Genomic DNA, 22,475 nt, shown 5'->3' on the forward strand with positions numbered 1-22,475 from the left:
TAGTCCATTAGTTGCAGCATGAGTAACAGTCAATCAGGCTCGTACACGCAGAAAAGTAAATCCACCCCGCAGCCGAGGTGCACCACACACGCTGGGGCTGCAGAGAAACTCCACGCAGCACGGGAGGAGCAGGGGTGCGACAGAGCACGCAGCGTCCAGCACTCAGAGTAGACACCGGCGCATAAGCGAAGCAGCAGCAGACGTAAGGGTGGCTAAGTCTCAATCTATTCCTCCTGGCTTCACATATCTCACCCATCCACGCCTCTCGGGACGCGGTGGCGGCCTCGCCATACTGTACAACCTTAAATACAAAATATCCATCCACCCCACTATCACCTTCCAGTCCTTTGAAGCTCTCATAGTACGTATTCATGGTCACACACCAACCTTCTTGGCCACTATCTACCGCCCACCAAAACCTAACCCGACCTTCTTGGACGAACTGTCTGACCTCTTAGCTGACCTCATCTCTCTGTCAGCCAACATAATTCTTCTTGGTGATTTTAACATCCACTTCGACAATCCCAACAACACCGCTACAAAAGACCTAATTTCCTGTCTGGACAGCTTTGGGCTCCAACAATACATCACCTCCCCAACACATTCTCTAGGCCACACCCTCGACTTAGTCTGCTGCTCTGGCGTCACAGTTCAGTCATGTTCTACCCTCGACACCTTCTTCTCCGACCACAAACTAGTCTGCTTTAACTCCAAAATACCTCTCTTCAAAACCCACCTCTCCCGCACCATCACCTTCCGTAACTTAAAGAACATCGACCTCCCCTCCTTCACTGCTGCTCTCAACAACCTTTCATGTACTAATTACACACCGTCCCTCTCCAACATGTTATCCAATTTCAACTGTGAGCTACGAAATCTACTCAACACCTTCGCCCCACTCAAAACTAGATCTGTATCCTTTACGCACTCTGCTCCATGGTACACACCCGAACTCCGCCTCCTCAAAACCCAAGCCCGTCGCCTTGAACGTCTCTTCAAAAAAACCGGTTCATCCACCCACAAGGACTTATACCTAAACCACATACTGAAGTACAAGCAAACCATTACTCAAACAAAATCTGACTTCTATGCCTCGCTTATTGTATCCGCCTCTGGCTCCACGCGTTCCCTCTTCTCCACTGTCAAAAATTTATTGGGCCCTCCCGATACTCCTCTCTTCCCTTCACTCTCCACCACCTTGTGCAATAACTTCCTGGATTTCTTCTCATCAAAAATCGAAAATATACACCAGCAATTTCCCCCCATCTGTGACACTGCGAACTGCCTCCACTGTACCCTTCCCTCTCTACCAGTATCCTCCCTGCTTTCGAGTTTTATCATTCCACCCACCACGGTTATCTCTTCCCTGATCCTCAAATCCAAACCCTCAACCTGCAAACTTGACCCCCTACCAACCAACCTCGTCAAGCTCTGTCTCCCCTCTCTCCTTCCTCATCTTACCCACATTATTCACACTTCCCTCAGTTCTGGCATCGTACCCCCATCACTCAAGACAGCCATCATCTCACCAATTCTAAAAAAACCTGGTCTCGATCCTGCCGACCTTAACAACTTCCGCCCTATCTCCAATCTCCCGTTCCTCTCCAAAATCCTGGAAAAAGTTGTTCACCACCAGGTCCATACCCACCTTTCCGCCAATAGCCTATACGAACACTTTCAATCTGGTTTCCGCCAACTTCACAGCACTGAAACTGCCCTGGTCAAAATCACCAACGACCTCCTAGTAGCCGCAGACTCTGGCCTTGTCTCCATCCTCATCCTCCTTGACCTAACTGCAGCTTTTGACACCATCTCACACAATATTCTCCTCCATCGCCTTGCTTCCATCGGTATAGCCGGCTCGGTCCTCTCATGGTTCACCTCCTACCTATCTGACCGCACCCAGTCCGTCCATCTCCAGAACTTCCACTCCCAGCCCTCTACTGTCAGTTGTGGCGTGCCTCAGGGCTCTGTCCTGGGGCCCCTCCTCTTTATTATTTATCTCCTTCCTCTCGGAAATATCCTTAGGCAACATAACATCAATTTCCACTGTTATGCAGACGACACCCAGCTCTACCTCTCTGCTGCTCCATCTTCTACCCTCCCCCCTCCCTCCCTCCTTACCTGCTTACATAATATCAAATCCTGGTTCACCCATAACTTTTTGAAACTCAACCCTGACAAAACTGAAATTCTCCTCGTGGGCACCAGATCCACCCTTTCTAAAACCAGCACCTTCTCCATTCAAATTGACAACAATACTGTCCCCCCCTCCCCCCAAGTTAAAAGCCTGGGTGTCATCCTAGACGGTACTCTCTCCTTCACTCAGCATATCAATACCACTACCCGGTCGGCCTACTCCCATCTCCGTAACATAAACCGCATCCGTTCCTCACTCACCACCGATAGCACGGCAATACTCATTAACGCCTTTGTCACCTCTCGTTTGGATTACTGTAACTCACTCCTCACTGGTCTACCTCTCAAATCACTTCGCAAACTTCAACTTGTCCAGAACTCTGCTGCCCGAATCATCACCAGAACTCCATCCTCACATCATATCACCCCTGTCCTTAAACAACTTCACTGGCTCCCTGTGTCCTTCCGTATAAACTATAAAATCCTCCTTCTCACCTACAAAGCCCTCCACTCTATTGCCCCACCATACATCACTGAACTACTTCATATCTATTCTCCGCCTCGTCCTCTCCGCTCCTCCAGTTCCACTCTCCTCTGCACCCCTACAGCGCGCCTGGCCACCATGGGCGCTAGATCCTTCAGCCACACTGCGCCCCGCCTTTGGAACATTCTCCCTCATCGCATCCGGTCGTCTCCGGACTTATCAACTTTTAAATCATCACTCAAAACATATCTGTTCCGTATAGCGTTTTCCACCTAACTCTCTTAACTTCTCAAAGCAGCCCGTGATGTCCTACCACCCTCTGCCTATTTCATATTGTCTCATACTGTTTCATATTTGTTGTTCTGTCATCTGGGTTTCTGTATTTCAATTTACTTTTACTGTACTTCGCCCACTTCCTAGATAATCCACGCTTTTGCCTTTACATTCTCTCCCGCCGTTTATGTATTCTTGTTACTGTTGTTTTAATGCACTCTATGTATATCATGCTGTATGCTTCCTTTTCTATCTGTAAGGTGACCTTGAGACTTTGAAAGGCGCCATGAAATAAAATGTATTATTATTATTATTATTATGCAGCAATAGGGCAGTAGCCTCAGTATTCAGCAGCAGTAGTTAGTAAAAGCAAACAGCAACTACTTGATGAAACAGAATAAATTAAGAGATTGAAATATAAAGCTCACGCACCCAGTCAGGCATTAAATTTACCACTTCAAACTGAAAGCAGCTTCTATGATGAATCAGCTCAGGAAGCGCTCCAGTAATTGCCTATAACAGCAGGGGCTACGTTAGTGCTAACCAGCACAGCTAAATAAAAAAACGAGCGGAGATCCTAACCGTTCATCAGTAGCAAGTGGTGAGTGTCCGCGTGTGAATGAACACAATCCGCGCTAACAGTAGACACTAAGATTAGGGTATGAAAAGGGTAATTTACAGGGAAAAAACCTGGGGCTTCTATTACCTGGAGCGAGGCGTCGATAAATCTGGAAACGGATAGCCGGAAGCCAAACAAAAGGAAGAACAGCAGGAAGGAGGGCACTTTTATGGGATGCCAGCTAACGCTAATGGCCAATGAAACCTGACCTTAAAGTGACCGGCTGGTCTACGGCTCATACTGCCACATTCGTGAAGGTGATGTTTGTCACTGCCAATAACAGTTTACATCTTACCTATTTTACAGACCTCTGTGAAAGGTAATTTTGTTTTTTATGGTTTATTATATAGAATTATGTTCTGCTGCTTACTACTTGGTTACCACTGTTTAATTATTGTTAATCTTGAGCCTCTATTTGAGCTTGGTCTGTACTGTAACTGAACTTAAATTTCAGACAGACACAAAAGTTACATAGAACGTGAAAATAAAATGAGAGTTACGCATGTAACTACGGTTCTATGAATCCTGAATGACCACCAGAGGGTGGTGCTGCAAACACTGAATGTTCCCTTTGCACATGCGTAGTTCGAGTAATGGTCAACCAAAAAAGTCACCTGTGACCCCGCATGACCCACAGAGGTGATATATTCCGCCATCTTCCGAGGCTCTTTTCCTTCAGAATCGCAGGAATGCAAGGATTGTGAGGGACAAGAGAGCTCTGCCGGTCATTAAGGATTCATAGAACCGCAGTTACATGCGTAACTCTCGTTCTATCTGATCCTTCCTGACTGCCAGAGGTCGGTGCTGCAAGCACTGAATGACTCATACCAGCGGAGGAATCAATGACAGGACTACATACCTCACTAAGTAGACCTCAAGGCCTCTGACCGGAGGACCACATCCAGTGGCTGAGGGGTTACAACGTTCACCCTGTAGAACCTGGAAAACTCCCATGATGTAGTGACGCTTGTGATTCACGTTCCGTGGTGGAGAGCCAGTTGCCTGCCTTGTAGGCGTGCAAGATGTTGTTGAAAATCCTGTGGGAGAGGCTCAAAAGGAGGCCTGCCTCAAACCTCCAGCACCAGAGGCAGGTCCCATGCCAGGGCTTGTGGGACTGTCGGTGAGTGCAACCATCGAGCGCCTTTCAGAAAAAGAGACACCAGGCTATGACTTCCCACTGTGCTGTTGTCCACCAGCATGGTGACATGATATTGCCACATACATTTTTAGGGTAGAGGGAGACCGGCCCCTTTCCAGGAGCGACTGCATACTCAACACACCACCATGAGAACAGCTTCCACCTGTTCTCGTATTGCTGACGAGTGGACAGTGCCCTTGTGTTCAGGATGGTAAGCCTGATGGGGTCCGTAAGAACAGTCAGCTTGCAGTTCGGGGACAGTGAGTTGACTCCTGCGAGGCAAAGAGATCTGCCTCCGCTCTGCCAGAGAGGATCCAGATCTTGTGTACATCCTCTGGGTGGAGACGCCGCTCCCCCGATAGAGGTGTCTGCTGGGAGAGGGAGTCCGTGAGCTGGTTTCAGTCTCCTGGTAGGTACATTGCCCGCAGACTGGACAGATGCGGCGTCGCCCATACTAAAAGGTCCCACGACGCCTTCAGAAGTCGTGCGAACCTTGTTAGAGTGATAAAATACTTATGTATATTTTGTGTTGAAGATTGTCATTTTGCAGCCTAAAAGTATGTGCAATGCACTACAGGTCTTAAGAGGAAACACATTGTCTTAAGCTTCAATGTTGTAAGTGACGGTTAAGCACAATGTTACAATAGCAGGATGTGTGTAACTAAGAAATGCCCCAGGTCAGCACAATGAACTCTCTGAGGAAATGTCCTTGTTTGGTAATGTCTGTGCATTCAACTTGTGTGAATAAAAGGCAGTAACAGGGAAGTATCCGACAGAGTGCTGTAGGAGACTGACGCTGTAAAAGTGCAGGCTCTGTCGGTGCTCTCCTTGCTGCAAGAAATAAGCAAACGTTTGCTGTCTTTCTTGAGAGTGGTGAGTCCTTAGGTAAAGAACCCAACAAACCTGGTGCCCTCTTGGTGATTGATGTGGTACTTTTCAAAGCACTTTGAATTACTCTGTGTATGAATTGTGCTATATACAGTGGGTACGGAAAGTATTCAGACCCATTTAAATTTTTCACTTTGAGTCATTGCAGCTATTTGCCAAAATCAAAAAAGTTCATTTTATTTCTCATTAATGTACACTCAGCACCCCATCTTGACAGAAAAAAACAGAAATGTAGAAATTTTTGCAAATTTATTAAAAAAGAAAAACGGAAATATCACATGGTCATAAGTATTCAGACCCTTTTCAGTGACATATTTAACTCACATGCTGTCCATTTTTTCTGATCCTCCTTGAGATGGTTCTGCACCTTCATTGGAGTCCAGCTGTGTTTAATTAAACTAATTAGACTTGATTAGGAAAGGCACACACCTGTCTATATAAGACCTTACAGCTCACAGTGCATGTCAGAGCAAATGAGAATCATGACGTCGAAGGAACTGCCCAAGGAGCTCAGAGACAGAATTGTGGCAAGGCACAGATCTGGCCAAGGTTACAAAAGAATTTCTGCAGCACTCAAGAGCACAGTGGCTTACATAATCCTCAAATGGAAAAAGTTTGGGACGACCAGAACTCTTCCTAGACCTGGCCGTCCAGCCCAACTGAGCAATCGTGGGAGAAGAGCCTTGGTGAGAGAGGTAAAGAAGAACCCAAAGATCACTGTGGCTGAGCTCCAGAGATGCAGTAGGGAGATGGGAGAAAGTTCCACAAAGTCAACTATCACTGCAGCCCTCCACCAGTCGGGGCTTTATGGCAGAGTGGCCCGACGGAAGCCTTTCTTCAGTGCAAGACACATGAAAGCCTGCATAGAGGTGGCCAAAAAACACATGAAGGACTCCCAGACTATGAGAAATAAGATTCTCTGGTCTGATGAGACCAAGATTGAACTTTTTGGCGTTAATTCTAAGCGGTATGTGTGGAGAAAACCAGGCACTGCTCATCACCTGCCCAATACAATCCCTACAGTGAAACATGGTGGTGGGAGCATCATGTTGTGGGGGTGTTTTTCAGCTGCAGGGAGAGGACGACTGGTTGCACTTCAAGGAAAGATGAATGTGGCAAAGTACAGAGATATCTTGGAAGAAAACCTCTTCCAGAGTGCTCAGGACTTCAGACTGGGCCGAAGGTTCACCTTTCAACAGGACAATGACCCTAAGCACACAGCTAAAAAAACAAAGGAGTGGTTTCGGAACAACTCTGTGACCGTTCTTGACTGGCCCAACCAGAGCCCTGACCTAAACCCAATTGAGCATCTCTGGAGAGACCTGATAATGGCTGTCCACCAACGTTCACCATCCAACCTGACAGAACTGGAGAGGATCTGCAAGAAAGAATGGCAGAGGATCCCCAAATCCAGGTGTGAGACACTTGTTGCATCATTCCCAAGAAGACTCACGGCTGTACTAGTTCAAAAGGGTGCTTCTACTCAATACTGAGCACAGGGTCTGAATACTTATGACCATGTGATATTTCAGTTTTTCTTTTTTAATAAATTTGCAAAAATTTCTACATTTCTGTTTTTTTCTGTCAAGATGGGGTGCTGAGTGTACATTCATGAGAAATAAAATGAACTTTTTTGATTTTGGCAAATGGCTGCAATGACACAAAGAGTGAAAAATTTAAAGGGGTCTGAATACTTTCCGTACCCACTGTAAATAAACTTGTCTAGCCTTGCCTTGGTAGATGGTTGAGGTGTTGTCCGACCATATAAGTATGTGTCTTCCTCTCAGGTACAGCATAAAATGAGTGAGAGCCAGATGCACAGCCCTCAGCTCCAACACGCTGATATGGTCGGTGCGTTCCCATATGGGTCACTGCCCCTACGCCACCCTGTGTTGCCACACTGCTCCCCATCCTGTGGGGCAGGCATCTATTGTGACAATTTTCCTCTGAGACACAACAGTGCCCATTGAGACACTCCTGGACATGTAGGCCAAGGAGCTAGGACACAGAGTGTCCTGGAACTGCTGCAATTCATGCGTGGGCTGTCAGATAGCCCTTCCCGCAGGTGATCAGGACTGAGGCAGGCAGGGCAGAGGTCGTGGCCATCATCAGGCTGAAGTGCATCTTCAGTGTGAGCTGTGGCGGCCTTGAGAGGCATATCTTTGGATGATATATTTGCTGCTGCTTCATGGGTGTCACCTGGCACGTTTTCCAGGTTCTACAGGGTGAACGTTGTAACCCCTTAGATACATGATGAGAGGCTCCACTGTCTGTACCAGTATCAAGCAGCAAAGGCTGAAATAAACCTGCTAGCCTAGCCACTGCACCATAAGCTCGGGAGAAGGGGCATATACACCACCTACCCAGCAAAGGTTAGTACACTGAAAAACAATGGGCTGAGGTGGCAGGTACTTCCTGGTCGCTCCAACATGACATTGTAATGTAAGGTCCAACTGCCAAAAACTGGGAGCGGCGAGCGCAAATGCTGCCATAACCAGCAGAGGCTTAAGTTACTGTCTTAGAAGCAAAAAACAACTAAGGCATTTCAACCCCAGCGAATAAACAATGCATCAAACACAGAAAGTGGGAGTGCGGAGCATGAATGCTGCCGTCACCAGCAAAAGCTTAACTCACTGATAAACACAAAACTACGCCATTTCCACCGCTGCAATATAACGCAACACCTATCACAACGAGCTAGGAGAGGGAGCACAATGCCGCCGTCACCAGCAGGTTTACTAGGTATAGTGTGAAAGCCAGCTAAGACCGTTTGACCGGCTAGGGGAAGAGGACGTGCGTGCCGTCTAAACCAGCAGACATGAAAATGAAGATATATATATATATATATATACGTACTTGAGGTCCTCAAATACACACAGTTGCAGCCCCTGGAGAGCGGAATTCCGCTTCTGCGACCGGTGGGGTCACGGGGCTGCCAGCGATTGTCACGGAGTGCGTCGCTGGCTATGCAAATGACACTAGAACCGCGCATGAAAGGAAGAGAGGAAATGAGCCTTGGATGACGACAGAATATATCACCTCTGGGGGTCATCTGGGGTCACAGGTGATTTTTTTGGTATAATTACTTGAACTGCGCATGCACGAAGGGAACATTCAGTGCTTGCAGCAGAATCTGTTTGCTAAATCAAAACAATCAAAGTCGGTGTGTTGCATTGTGTCATTCTTTGCATTAACTTGAATCACATTGCATTGAATGGTGTACATTGTATTGCATGTATGTGTTGAACCAAATCGTGTTGAATCGTTGTGCATTGGAATTGAGAGTGAATCATATTGTATCGCATCGGTAGTTACTGCATTAGTATCTATCGTGTATCAGCTCGTTGGCAGCATATCGAGATATGCATCGTCTCAGCAGAGATACATATCCTTATAATATATGCAAAGGGAATAATGCTGGTATGCCTTCTCAACTGACGTAAAACCAAATAATATTGGTTACTTTCAATTGCACTGGGAAAATGAATAATAGACAGGATGTAAATATTTTACTAAAATGTAACTAAATCATTTACACATGCTTTTATGTAAACCAGGCCTCCTTTCTTCTCTAAAGCCTAGCAAAATAGCGATTGTTTTGGGATTGCTGGGATATGTTCTTCATTTTTTCTCTTTGTTGGGATTGCTGTGCAAACGGCAAGCCCAAGATAGAGACTTCGTTTTTTCTCTTTATTTTTATTATTCAGTCGCTATCTAGTCCTACACCGTTCGACGTAGAAACGTCATTCAAACACCGTCACGTTCAGCTCGATGAGGAGAGGGTGGCTTCTACTTTGTTGAAGCCTTCTGGCACTGTTAGTGAAATAATTATTTTGATAGGTCTTATAGTTTTTCTGTAGTCCTCCATTTTGTGAGGTTTTCTCAGTTTCTCTGTTCTGAGTGCTTAAAGTGTTGTGTCACTGTCACTCCCACTCCCACTCTGGGCTTAGGTCACCATAGCAACAGCTCACAAAGCAGTAGCAGCGATCACTTTTGTTACGAAATGTTACAAAACAGCACCCTTCAGGCAGCAGTTCTTCCCGTACATAACAGGGTACTTATGTTGCCTGTGGGGAGGCACTGCCCTAAAAACACTTAAAAAACGTTCACTGCTGTTTCTTTCTACAAAACTACAGCAGATTGCCAGAGTGCATGAATATGAAGTGATCATCAAACACTACTGGCCAGGGTCATTACATTTTTATTAACATATGTTAATTTGCTCAGAGATACATTTAGGAGACAAGAAAAAGCAAACATTATTCTGTTGACTCTGGGGCAAACATGCTAATGCTGCAGTAATAGAGTTTGATAGCTCAATATTTTTGATTAATACTTTCCTGTATACATTTCTGCTATGAAACATTATCTGAGTCTTGGTTCTGTGCTTTTAGGTTAGCGTGGATGTTTTCAAGGGCTTTCCTGATGAGGACAGCATCGTCAACTACACCCTGAACCAAGCCTACCAGGACAATGTGTCCGTGTTTGCCAGTGAGTCTTCCTTCAGTGTCGGGTTTTAACCTCAGTTGCAGTAAAGCCATCCAACCTAGATGTCCTCGTATGCTGTTTGTCTCTTTGCTCTGATGCAAATTAGCAGAAGCACCTACCAGGAACTATGCCACTGGTAAAAATCACTGTTGGAAAATAATTAACTGACCCTTTTATGGTTTTATGGCTAGGGTAAAGGATTAGAAGACTTATTTGTTTCACCTTATTTAGGCACATAGTCTGTTACTAGAGATAAACTGATCTAATAAAGATCAGTTAATTAATGGCAGGACATCTTTGAGCAGTCTATTCAGACCTAAAAGAAACCATGTTGATGGTTTAGATGAATTATCAGTTGGAGTTAGTTCAGAGAGATCAATGGGAAAGAAGCAGTCTAAACATAACTGAGGTCTTACAGATGATTCAAAAGGTACTGTAGTAGAAGATTAATCTGGGGCAACTTTAGGAAGGATCTGATTAATTTTATCTCTGTTACCATTTATTTGTAAATAAACTCATAAAGTCATCACTGCTGAGAGCTAAGGGAACACTGGGCTCAACAGAGCTGTGACTTTTGTCAGCCTGGCTACAGTGCTGAAAACAGAGTATTGTTGACGCAGCTTCCCTCCACTGTCTGACACATGGCATAGAAGTAAATAAAGATGGAATAATTTTCTTTTCTTCTTTCAGCGTTGTCAGACAAACATGTGCTGTAGTGGAATTTTCTTCCAAATGCTTCATGATCCATTATTTTAAATTCAAAAGTTAAGTAAAGAATGGTCAGACAAAAAAGGATTTGGGGGAAATACTATTAAATGTTGTTTTGTGGGGAAATGAGAGGACCCAAAAGCAGATTCGTAAACTGAACCACAGTTTATTCACGGAACAAAAAATCATTGGAGACCGAGGTGGAACAAAAAACTCAGGGTGAACACAGGTTGAACACACGCCCACCAGCAATATGGTCAAACCATGGACTCCGGAAATACACATGTCCAGCGAACAATCTACTCAGCATGTGAAGACGAAACCAGGCTCATCAGAGGTAGTTACTGCCACTCGGGGACTGTGGGAAGTTAGTGGGTCAAACTGGTGAAGTGGGAGAATAGAACCTGAGCGCTCACTGTGGCAGGTGATTAATTGATGCCAGGTGATGCTCATCATCAGCTACTGCTCTCCCGTGGCGCACCTGCAAAAAATACACAGGGGAAACAGCACAACACACACAAAGTGAAAAGGAGAGAGAGACACAAGGCAACTGGGAGGGACAGCCTCCCCCAAATCCTCACCCCTGAGTTGGTTTGACTCCACACCTGGTCTGAATTGACTCGTTAGGTGAACACAGGAGTGAGCTCAGGTGAGGGTCGTTAGGATCTAATGGTGGACTCATGTGACCCCTCTGATTGACTGGCTAGTGTTTTCTCCCTGGGAAACATTTGATTTGTTCCTTAATTTCCTGGGAACAGATGAAAGGGAAGCCTGGTAGATTGAAGACAGATTATGTCTGAGCCCTCCACTCCTGTTAGGGGAGGGTTTTTCTACTTGGACATAGATAGCTTCTCTGATCACTCTCTCAAACTATCTTCTCTGTCCAAAATATGTGCTGATGCTGTATATACCCTTTTTTTAGGTGTCATTTTCCAGACTAACAAAGATGGATCCCTGCCACCTCACGTTCTGTACAAAATTAGACAAAACTCCAGCTTTACAGAGAAGACCAATGAAATCAGAAGGGCCTATTGGCGTCCCGGGCCAAACACAGGGGGGAAATTCTACTTTCTCTATGGTTTTGTTTGGATCCAAGGTAAGAGACTGATATCTAATGCTTCCTGTTTGCTGTATATATATTAATAATATAGGCTTGAATATGGATGGTGCCTATGATGGCTAGAATCAGAAAGAAAAATCTTCAAGTCAACACACTGTTTTAGTGCAGTCTGCAGATGGCAACAGACTATAGATAGAGACCCAGACGAGTCCCCAGGGGTGACTGTGGTGTGAAACACATTGTTCAGTTTGTGTTACATTTAAAAAGGATTTATTCTGGTAGTTTATCACTGTGTACAGTGAAATGGGTGCACCTGTGAAGAGACCAGTGTAAGCTGCAGCACTTTCTTACTGCAAGTCATCTTTTATTCAGTAAGCTGCTCCATTTTGATGCATTCAAACTGATGGGACATAGTCTGAGGAGCTGGCCCAGAGATGGCCAAAGCTATGTACAGCTGATTTTATCTATGGGTGATTAATTTGGATCCAAATCAATGTTTTGATTTTAATTATCAAAGTATTGAGATTTCTGCTGGCACCCCAATACAATGGAGGCAGATGGAATTGTGTGAAAAAAAAATACAACAAACTAACAACAAACTAATTCAAGGGTTACACTGCAGCCATCCTCCCCATGCCAGAAACACAGGCTTGCTAATGCTAATGATCCAATATGTTAGAGCCAATAGGATAGAGCCAATATGTGTAATGCACTATATAGAGCTATTTGTAACTATTTGTTGCATGTTTGTGTATTTATGTCAGCACAGTGGCTTTATGGGAATTAGTGAAAAGTGTGTTTTAAAAGGAAAAGAGCTTGTGTAACTCATCTACATAAATGGTCTCCGTTAGTGCCCATGATAGTCAAGAAACTGGATGTAATCATTGAATGTAATGTGACAATGTTGAACTGGTTTTTTGAACTGTAGATCCAATTTAAGCTAGTCACATAGATCCTGCCCAATTCAAGACATAAATAGAAATAACAATGCTCCATTTAACTCCAACTCAAATCTTTCATGGGTAATGAATTGAAAAAAAGTCCAAAATATTAATTGCAGATTGACTTTAACAAATGGTAAATACAATATTACAGATTTATTTATTTTTTATGTCAGAGTTGCACTGTGGACTGTGTCCACCTAATAATTCTTCCCTCTTCTTTTAGCTCTGATGACTTCTCTATTTAATTCTCTCTCTTTCACTCCCGCAGATATGATAGAGAGAGCCATCATCAACACATTTGTGGGTCATGATGTGGTGGAGCCGGGTAACTACGTTCAGATGTTCCCCTACCCATGTTACACGAGAGATGAGTAAGAAAAGAACTTTTGATTCAGAAATATCATGGTGTTTTCTTTGGTGGGCCTGTTCAAACTAAGCAGAGGTAATGATAAACATATTTCATTAAAAGTAATATATACATAGACTTTGACAGTGTATTTCATAATGTTTGTAAAAATTGTATTCTTCACCCTTTCTGTGTGGAGTTTGCATGTTCTCTCCGTGCTTGCATGGGTTTTCTCCGGGTACTCCCCTGCCGATCCCCGTGACCCTAATTAGGAATAAGCGGGTGTAAATGATGAATGAATGTATTCTTCATATTTCATAAATGTGTTTTATACATAATACATATTTGTACAGAGTAGAAATCTGAAGATTCCATGCATTTGTAATGTAGTGTGTATTTGGCCTTTCTTGATACCGTGTATGTCTGTGTGTGTGTGTTTCTTTTTTTTCAGTTTTCTGTTTGTGATTGAGCATATGATGCCTCTGTGCATGGTGATCTCCTGGGTTTACTCAGTAGCCATGATGATTCAGCATATTGTGGCTGAGAAGGAGCACCGGCTCAAAGAGGTTAGACTGTAGTATTCTTTGTCTCACCACTGACACCAAGTGTTGATTAATCTGTGCATGTCAATTTTTCGGATGTCAGAGGAGAATGTGAGAGACTTATACAGGCTTTCAGGAAAAAAAAACATTCTTCAATAACTGAAAAAATTACTTGTATGCAAAAGACATTGTGATGGCAGTTTGGAAATATTAATCTCTTCAACCAATATTACAATTTTTGATATTGTCATTGACATCACCATCACTACTACACTAATAACAAAAAAATTGAAATGGGGGTGTAGGACAAAGGGGCTTCACATTTGTATATGTGATCACATTCTCAGGTGATGAAGATGATGGGTCTAAACAATGCAGTCCACTGGGTGGCTTGGTTCATCACTGGCTTTGTCCAGCTGTCTATCTCTGTCACTGCTCTGACAGCCATTTTGAAGTACGGCAGAGTGTTGCTCCACAGCAACCCCTTCATCATCTGGCTCTTCCTGACCATCTATGCTGTAGCCACTATCATGTTCTGGTGAGCTCAACAGTAGACTATTAATACAATTCAGACAGTTTTGAAGTGTAAGGATACATAGTGCTCATCACAGTCTAAAAGTTCCAACATACACACATATACACACACAAGATCAGTTAATCAATAAGTAGCATATTGTGGATAAGTCATTCTTTTTGGCTAGGAGTCATTTGTTTGACTTTGAATTTATATAAGATTCCATAATTGATAAATTTTCCCTATGTTTTTCAGTTTTTTGGTATCTGTAATTTACTCCAAGGCCAAGCTAGCTTCAGCCTGCGGAGGAATCATCTACTTCCTCAGCTATGTGCCCTACATGTATGTGGCCATTCGAGAGGAGGTAGCTCACGATAAGATCACAGCCTTTGAAAAATGCATTGCTGTAAGGCCTTTTCTCTATGTTCTCCACCATTCCATTTAAATTTAACTATATTTATGATCTGTGTATAAAATTAAATCATAATCTGTGTTGTATTGCCCCGAGTATTACTTAAAAAATCCATACAATAATAATGTGAAAAAATCCCTCCTTCACCTGTCTCCTTTAGTCTCTGATGTCCACCACAGCCTTTGGCCTGGGCTCCAAGTATTTTGCACTGTATGAGGTAGCAGGTGTTGGCATCCAGTGGAGGACCATTAGCCAATCACCAGTAGAAGGTGATGACTTTAACCTGGGTCTAGCCATGATGATGCTCATCATCGATGCTGGTGTTTATGGTGTGCTCACATGGTACATAGAGGCTGTGCATCCAGGTATTAAATAATTGTTTTCTGAATCATCCTGTTTTCAGTTTTAATACTTCTCTTTGGCTAGATTAGCTCAAATGTGTTTTCTCTGTCTTACAGGAATGTATGGGCTGCCACGCCCATGGTACTTTCCCTTGCAAAGGTCCTATTGGTCAGGCAGTGGGCGTGTTGAGACTTGGGATTGGCCATGGTGTGGAGGCGGGGCTGCTAAGCTCAGTGTAATGGAAGAAGATCAGGCTTGTGCAATGGACCAAAGAAGATCTGGTAAGGGCAAATAATCATTGAGGCTGAGGACAGCTTGTGGACAAGATTCTTAAGTTATATAGATCCACTTATCAAAGTCCAGTGTAAACATTGCAGTCTGAAATCAACATCAAGACACAGACCACAGATTTTGTAGGGACTATTTCTCCAGTAAAAAGTAGTTCCACTAAAAATAATTCATAGTGAGGTCTGTGGTTTATCCAGAGTAACAGGACAAACCAAGTTCGATTCATCTACACTGTATAAGTGTATAGGCAGAAATCTTTTATATCTTGTCCTTTTAAATCTTTAAAATTTCTGTGCATTTTTGAAACTTTTTTTTAATTGTAAGTTGTACTTCTGAATCTTGTATTCAGAATTACTTACTATACACCGTTTTGTACTCCTAAAAATGTAGTAAAGGTTAGCATGTGTGAGCACAAAATGATCAGGTAAGAGAAATTACAAAGATTACTCTCCACTGTCGCCAAGTTCTTGCTCATAAAGGATTTGTTGTGTTTCTGTTTTTGTTTTTTTGTAAGGTGCCTTGAGATGACTGTATTGTGATTTTGTGCTATACAAATAAATTGAACTTAATTGAAATTGAAAAGAAGTACAGTAAGAGTGACTGAAAATGATGAAAGTTTCTTATCTGTTTTTATATGCAAGTGTGTATTTTATACACTCATTACTCCCTTTCTCACTGTAACCCCAGAAGAGATACGGGGCATAGAGGAGGAGCCAAGCCACCTGCCATTGGTAGTTTGTATAGACAAACTAACCAAAGTGTACAAGACTGGCAGCAAACTGGCCATAAACAAACTGAGCCTCAACCTCCATGAAAACCAGGTGGTCTCCTTCTTGGGACACAATGGCGCAGGCAAGACCACAACCATGTGAGCAGGACTAGTATTTGTGTGCCCATGGCTTTGTGTGATAATATATTGTTATTGTAATACTCTGTATATAGTATATAAAAACACTGTCAGTCGCTGTCTTAAAGAGATGCCATCCCAACTAACCTACAGTAATTACACTAAAGCAGTTTTTAGCTTCATATATGCAGCTATATTTGAATTTGGTAACCTGTAGTAACTTGTGGTAACAACAGGTGTGTTTTTATAACACAGTCCCTATTATTCATTGAAATTATATGTGCGCCAACCACTGAAAGTGGACTAAGAAGCTTCACCACATTACTTTGTTTAAAGTTCCTGTTTATTGTCCGGGAAAACACAAAAAAATTAAATCTGAAGCCTAATATTACCTTCAGCTGAAGTTTACAATACATTTTTACACAGTGAACACTGTGGACTCTGCCCCATATGGACGTGTGAATGATTGAACTTCTTTAATGTCAAGACATGCTATGAAGATACAATAATGCTAATCATAACCATACACAGTGAATGTCATCATCCTAAATCTATTGTAACGCTATGCATTTTTTTAATGTTCACACACTACTAGGATCAGCAAGGTACAACTACATCCTTCACGCCCTGTCATGCTCAGCCAGTGATTGTACACGTATAAAATACAGATATCTTACAGGTTTCAACTGAGTGCAGATTGCTGGACAAGGAGCTCTGTCTTCCTGCAGCCCCGGGTACACTAGCAGCTTCTTTGCTGCAGCTGCTAATTTGGCTCCTTTCTTTTGTCCAGTATAAGAGTATATCAAGACTTTTACATGTGATGTTTGTTTTCTTGGGGCATGAAAACATCATACTTAGTTTGAGAGTTATAGTTTATTGAAGTCCCCTAATGGACCAAAAGTTAACTCAGCCAATTTAAACCAAACATATCAATTAACCTGCAAGATTCATTTACATACATACATTACACAAGCATACAAAATACAAATTTTACTTGAGTTTCCCCAATGCTACTTCTGCTGACTGCCCGCATTGAATTGGCATAGGTCCATCCTGACAGGCCTGTTCCCACCCACCTCTGGTTCTGCCACCATATATGGTCATGACATTCGCACAGAGATGGAGCGTATTCGTCAGAACCTTGGCATGTGTCCACAGCACAATGTCCTGTTTGACAAGCTGAGTGTGGAGGAGCACCTATGGTTCTACTCCAGACTCAAAGGGATGGCCGAAGATGACATACGCAAGGAGATGGACAAGTAAGTGCAAGTCTACTGCATTTAAATTCATTTATTATATAGATATTATATTCTTATTATATTCCGTACCGTAAAGTTAATGAAAACATTTCTGTACTCAATTTATAACTAATTGGTAGTTTACAGATGATAGTGCTACTGAATAACTGAAATTATGGACACTAAAATGCATATGTGAATCAGCTGTACAAGTAGCACATTTGCTTTGGCGTTTGTTTGTGTGCGTTTGTGTTCAGGATGATTGTTGACCTAGAATTATCCAACAAGCGTCACAGTTTGGTGCAAACCTTGTCTGGTGGTATGAAGAGGAAGCTGTCTGTGGCCATTGCCTTTGTCGGTGGTTCCAGGGCTGTGATCCTAGATGAACCCACAGCAGGTGTAGACCCTTATGCTCGTAGGGCTATCTGGGATCTGATCCTCAAGTACAAACAGGGTGAGTGGAGATTCAGTTCCAGAAGGCATCTTGCATTATGCTCCAATGTGCAGTGCAGTTAAGGGGATTTGAAGAAGATGCAAGATACAAATATTAAAATGTCCTTTTCCAATTACTATCGACAATACAGCTGACTTCACATCATCTGTATCTGTTTTAATGAAGCATAACCATTTGTAATACAAAAGTCTTGCACATAAAATAATTTGTTGCAGAGGATGGAGTGTGCATTTCATCGCAGAGGATGGAGCTGCCTGGGGTCAGACTTTTTTGCACGTTCAAAGAAAAATCTTTAAACTACTGTATGTTTAAGACTGCAAGACATGACCTAGATACGTTTTCAGTGTACTTACTGTAGTACTATTTTGTGTCCTTTTCTGGTAATTGCAGTGCAAAGTAGCAGCTAAATGTATAAGTGCATGTTATTTCTCTGCCACAGGTCGTACAATTCTGCTGTCCACCCACCACATGGATGAAGCAGACCTTCTGGGAGATCGTATTGCCATCATCTCACATGGAAAACTCAAGTGCTGTGGCTCACCACTCTTCCTGAAGAGCACCTATGGAGATGGCTACAAACTGACACTGGTCAAAAAGCAGAGTGAAGGCAGAGGTGTGTGTACGGTTTCTTTTGTTTTTCGTTTACCCATTGGTTAGGCTGTCACATTAGGTTATTGACATATTTACATTAATATTAGTAGGTAGTGTTCATGACCACTCTGTGAATGTTCTCAATCCTGAACTGTTTTTTTTTTCTGACTTCATTTTTATTATTTAAATGCCTTTGTCTGAGTACCTAAATGTCCTCTCAACATTTGATTTTATATTGCTGTTCTATACATTAAATAATGTTACCATGGTGTCAGGCAATAAGCTGTAGCCGGAACTTGAATCTTATGTTTACTTCTAGTATTTGCTTACTGTATTAAAAGTCATCCTGCACTAGAGCTATTAGAAGTTATTGTTTGCATGCTAAAGTTGGATGTACATACAGCAATCACTTGCATGATCAGTAATGAGATCTAAGTATGTTGTTTAAGTAGTAATTAGTAGTGCTTGCTGTCTTGGATTTCAAAGCAGATTTGTATCTGTTGTAACAAACGTAACTTACAGATTTTTAGTTCATGACAGATTAATTAGCTCGGGAGCACCAGATCCGTAAGTTGTCGGTGCGTTAACTGAATAATGTTGTGATTAGACATATATAGATTCAATAAAATCAATAAAATAAACAATAAAATCGATTCAATATCTGAAGGATGAATTCTAAAAGGATAACTCAGGTCTACTGTTTACCAGATGACAGACAGGTGGCTATCTGTTCATCCACCTTGTCACTGCAGCATAAACATAAACTATATTTTGAAAAGAAATTAAATTCAAGCAAAAAATAATTTAGGTTGAGTGAGCAAAAATATATTCTGTGCTCAATAAATGTGTTTGTATGTTTGTCTTCAATCTCCAATTAGATTGCTAGTTACGACATCCCAGAACTATTATGGTATTGTCAACGTAGATGTCCATGCTCGAGACGACTGGCTGACTTAAGCCAATCATCCATCCATCCATCCATCCATCCATCCATCCATCTTCTTCCGCTTATCCAGGGCCGGATCACGGGCGCAGTAGCCTAAGCAGGGATACCCAGACTTCCTTTTCCCTGGACACTTCCTCCAGCTCTTCTGGGCTGACACCGAGGCGTTCCCAGGCCAACCGAGAGACATAGTTCCTCCAGCGTGTCCTGGGTCTTCCCCGGGGCCTCCTCCCGGTGGGACACACATCCCCAGGGAGGCGCCCAGGGGGCATCCAGAACAGATGCCCGAGCCACCTCAGCTGGCTCCTCTTAATGTGGAGGAGCAGTGGCTCTACTCCGAGCTCCTCCCCTGCGAAGGGAGCTCATTTCAGCCACTTGTATCCGAGACCTTGTCCTTTCGATCATGATCCAAAGCTCATGACCATAGGTAAGAGTAGGAATGATGTAGATTGACCGGTAAATCGAGAGCTTCGCATTATGGCTCAGCTCCTTCTTCACCACGACAGACCGGTACACCGACCGCATTACTGCTGCTGATGCCCCAATCCGTCTGTCAATCTCATGTTCCGTCCTTCCCTCACTCATGAACAAGATCCCAAGATACTTAAAGTCGTCCACCTGAGGCAGTATCTCTCCCTGACCTGGAGATGGCAAGCCACCTTTTTCCGATTGAGAACCATGGCCTCGGACTTGGAGGTGCTGATTCTCATCCCAGCTGCTTCACATGTGCCCCAACGCACGCTGGAAGTCCTGGCTCGATGGAGCCAACAGGACAACATCTGCAAAAAGCAGAGATGAGATCCTGTGGTCCCCAAACTGGATTCCCTCCGGGAAAATAATGAACTGAACCGGTGACAAAGAGCAGCCCTGCCAGAGTCCAACATGGACAGGAAACAGGTCTGACTTACTGCCGGCAATGAGAACCAAGCTCCTGCTCCTTTTGTACAGAGACCGGATAGCCCTTAGCAAAGGGCCCCGGATCCCATACTCCTGGAGCACCTCTCACAGGATGTCACGAGGGACCTGGTTGAATGCCTTCTCCAAGTCCACAAAGCACATGTGAACTGGTTGGGCAAACTCCCATGAACCCTCGAGCACCCTTAAGAGGGTATAGAGTTGGTCCATTGTTCCACGACCGGGACGAAAACCGCATTGTTCTTCCTGATCTGAGATTTGAACACGGGCTGGATCCGAATCCCCAGCCCCTGCTTCCTTTATGGAAGATGTGTCGGCGGGGTTAAGGAGATCCTCGAAGTATTCCTTCCACCGCCCGACAATATCCTCAGTAGAGGTCAGCAGCTCCCCACCTCCACTGTAAACAGTGTTAGCAGAGCACTGCTTCCCCCTCCTGAGGCGCCGGACGGTTTGCCAGAATCTCTTCGGGGCCGACCAGTAGTCCTTCTCCCTGGCCTCACCGAACTCCTCCCATACCCGAGTTTTTGTCTCCGTCACCACCTGGGCTGCAGCACACTTGGCCTGGCGGTACCCGTCACCTGCCTCAGGAGTCCCACAAGCCAACCAGGCTCGTAAGGGAGTCCTTCTTCAGCTTGACGACATCCCTTACCTCCGGTGTCCACCACCAGGTTCAGGGCTTGCCGCCACGACAGGCACCCGAGATCTTATGGCCACAGCTCCTAGCTGCTGCGTTGACAATGCAGGTGGAAAACAAAACATATTCCATTCGGACTCAATGTCCCCAGCCTCCCTCGGGATATGGTTGAAGCTCTCTCGGAGGTGGGAGTTAAAGACCTCTCTGACAGAGGATTCGGCCAAACGTTCCCAAGAGACCCTCACAGTACGTTTGGGCCTGCCAAGTCTGTCAGGTCAGATGACATGACTACAAAGTCGATCATCGACCTCTGGCCTAGGGTGTCCTAGTGCCATGTGCACTGATGGACACCCTAGGCCAGAGGTCGTTCCTCCCAATCACGCCCAGGTTTCACTGTCGCTGTCCACATGAGCATTGAAGTCCCCCAACAGAATGATGGATTCTACAGTAGGACCACCTTTCAGCACGCCCTGAAGAGACTCCAAAATGGCCAGGTACTCTGCACTGCTGTTTGGCCCACAGGCCGAAACAACAGTGAGAGACCTATCCCCGACCTGAAGGCGCAGGGAAACGACCCTCTCATTCAGGGGCTGAGTTGGGGAGCTATGAGCAAGCCCATGCCAGCTCGCCGCCTCTTGCCACGAGCAACTCCAGAGTAGAAGAAAGTCAGAGCCAGTTTCAGTGTCCAGGGATTGGGTCGTTGAGGTCCCCATCTTTGACTCCTGCCTGATCCACATAGCACCAGCCCCTTATGGATCCTCTCGCCCACAAAAGGGCGACCCCACGGCACTCTTTCGGGCTTTGCCCGGCTGGGCCCCATGGGGAAGACTCAGCATCCAGGCGCTCGCCAACAGGCCCCAACCCCAGGCCTGGCTCCAGGTTGGGGGCCCGGCTTCGCCATACCAGGTGACGCCATGGTCCTTGTTGTTCTCTTCATAAGGGGTGTTTGAACTGCTCTTGGTCTGGTCCGTCACCTAGGACCTGTTTCCCTTGGGAGACCCTGCCAGGGGCCTATAGCCCCGGACAACATAGCTCCTAGGATCATTTGGGCACTCACACCTCTCCACCACAATGAGGTGGCAGTTCAGGGAGGGGGGTGACTTTAGCAAAAAACGTTATTGCATTTCTTAAGGCAATCAGGCTCAATAAGCAGAATTTTTTTTTTTTTTTTAATATTTTTAATTTTTTTAAAGTTTATTTATTAAATGATGTAGGAGTGGTAGATAACTCTGGTTCACACTCCAACACAGTAGATGGCGGTAATGCCACTCGTCATAAAATCAAAAGAAGACTACAACAACCAGCTGGCTTACTTCAGTTGGGTTGTTTGACTACAACTGGTTAAAACACGTCAGTATTTTTTTTTATTACTGACTCATATTATAGAAATGCTACATTGTAGCACTATAGTACAGAAAACTAAAAAGGCATTTCTATGAGTCAATCTTACCATAATACTTTCGGGATGTTGTAACTAGCGATCTATTTGGAGACTCAACAGCCAAGCAGAATTAACTTTATCCAGTTCTCTGATTGGCTGATTTTGTGGCACATTAGTAATGCTGTGTGCTAAACTGAGTGAGCATGAAGACAAACCAGAGCATGCAGAGTGGAGAGGTTGAGCGAGTGAGAGGAGCACAGAGGAAAACTGGTCGGGAACTTAATAAA

The 22,475-nt window shown here is 44.1% G+C and overlaps 1 protein-coding gene across 7 annotated transcripts in view; it reads left to right on the forward strand.

Moving 5' to 3' along the window:
• The window catches only part of abca2 (ATP-binding cassette, sub-family A (ABC1), member 2), a 211,041-nt gene that overhangs the window by 76,623 nt on the left and 111,943 nt on the right, over positions 1-22,475 (forward strand). For 6 of the 7 annotated variants that reach the window (XR_003296547.1, XM_026322565.1, XM_026322568.1 and 3 more), the window contains 12 exons: positions 9,936-10,032; positions 11,660-11,833; positions 13,010-13,112; positions 13,539-13,653; positions 13,977-14,167; positions 14,399-14,549; positions 14,716-14,920; positions 15,014-15,178; positions 15,873-16,053; positions 17,079-17,291; positions 17,528-17,724; positions 18,164-18,337. Coding sequence is in view for 6 of the 7 variants with exons in the window: in XM_026322565.1 (XP_026178350.1) it covers positions 9,936-10,032; positions 11,660-11,833; positions 13,010-13,112; positions 13,539-13,653; positions 13,977-14,167; positions 14,399-14,549; positions 14,716-14,920; positions 15,014-15,178; positions 15,873-16,053; positions 17,079-17,291; positions 17,528-17,724; positions 18,164-18,337 (1,966 nt within the window). In the remaining variant the exon portion in view is untranslated. The remainder of the gene's footprint in view (positions 1-9,935; positions 10,033-11,659; positions 11,834-13,009; positions 13,113-13,538; positions 13,654-13,976; positions 14,168-14,398; positions 14,550-14,715; positions 14,921-15,013; positions 15,179-15,872; positions 16,054-17,078; positions 17,292-17,527; positions 17,725-18,163; positions 18,338-22,475) is intronic. The other variant, XM_026322571.1, reaches the window with a different exon arrangement.

This window comes from Mastacembelus armatus, chromosome 9 (genome assembly GCF_900324485.2).
Source record: "Mastacembelus armatus chromosome 9, fMasArm1.2, whole genome shotgun sequence".
Lineage (NCBI taxonomy): Eukaryota > Metazoa > Chordata > Actinopteri > Synbranchiformes > Mastacembelidae > Mastacembelus > Mastacembelus armatus.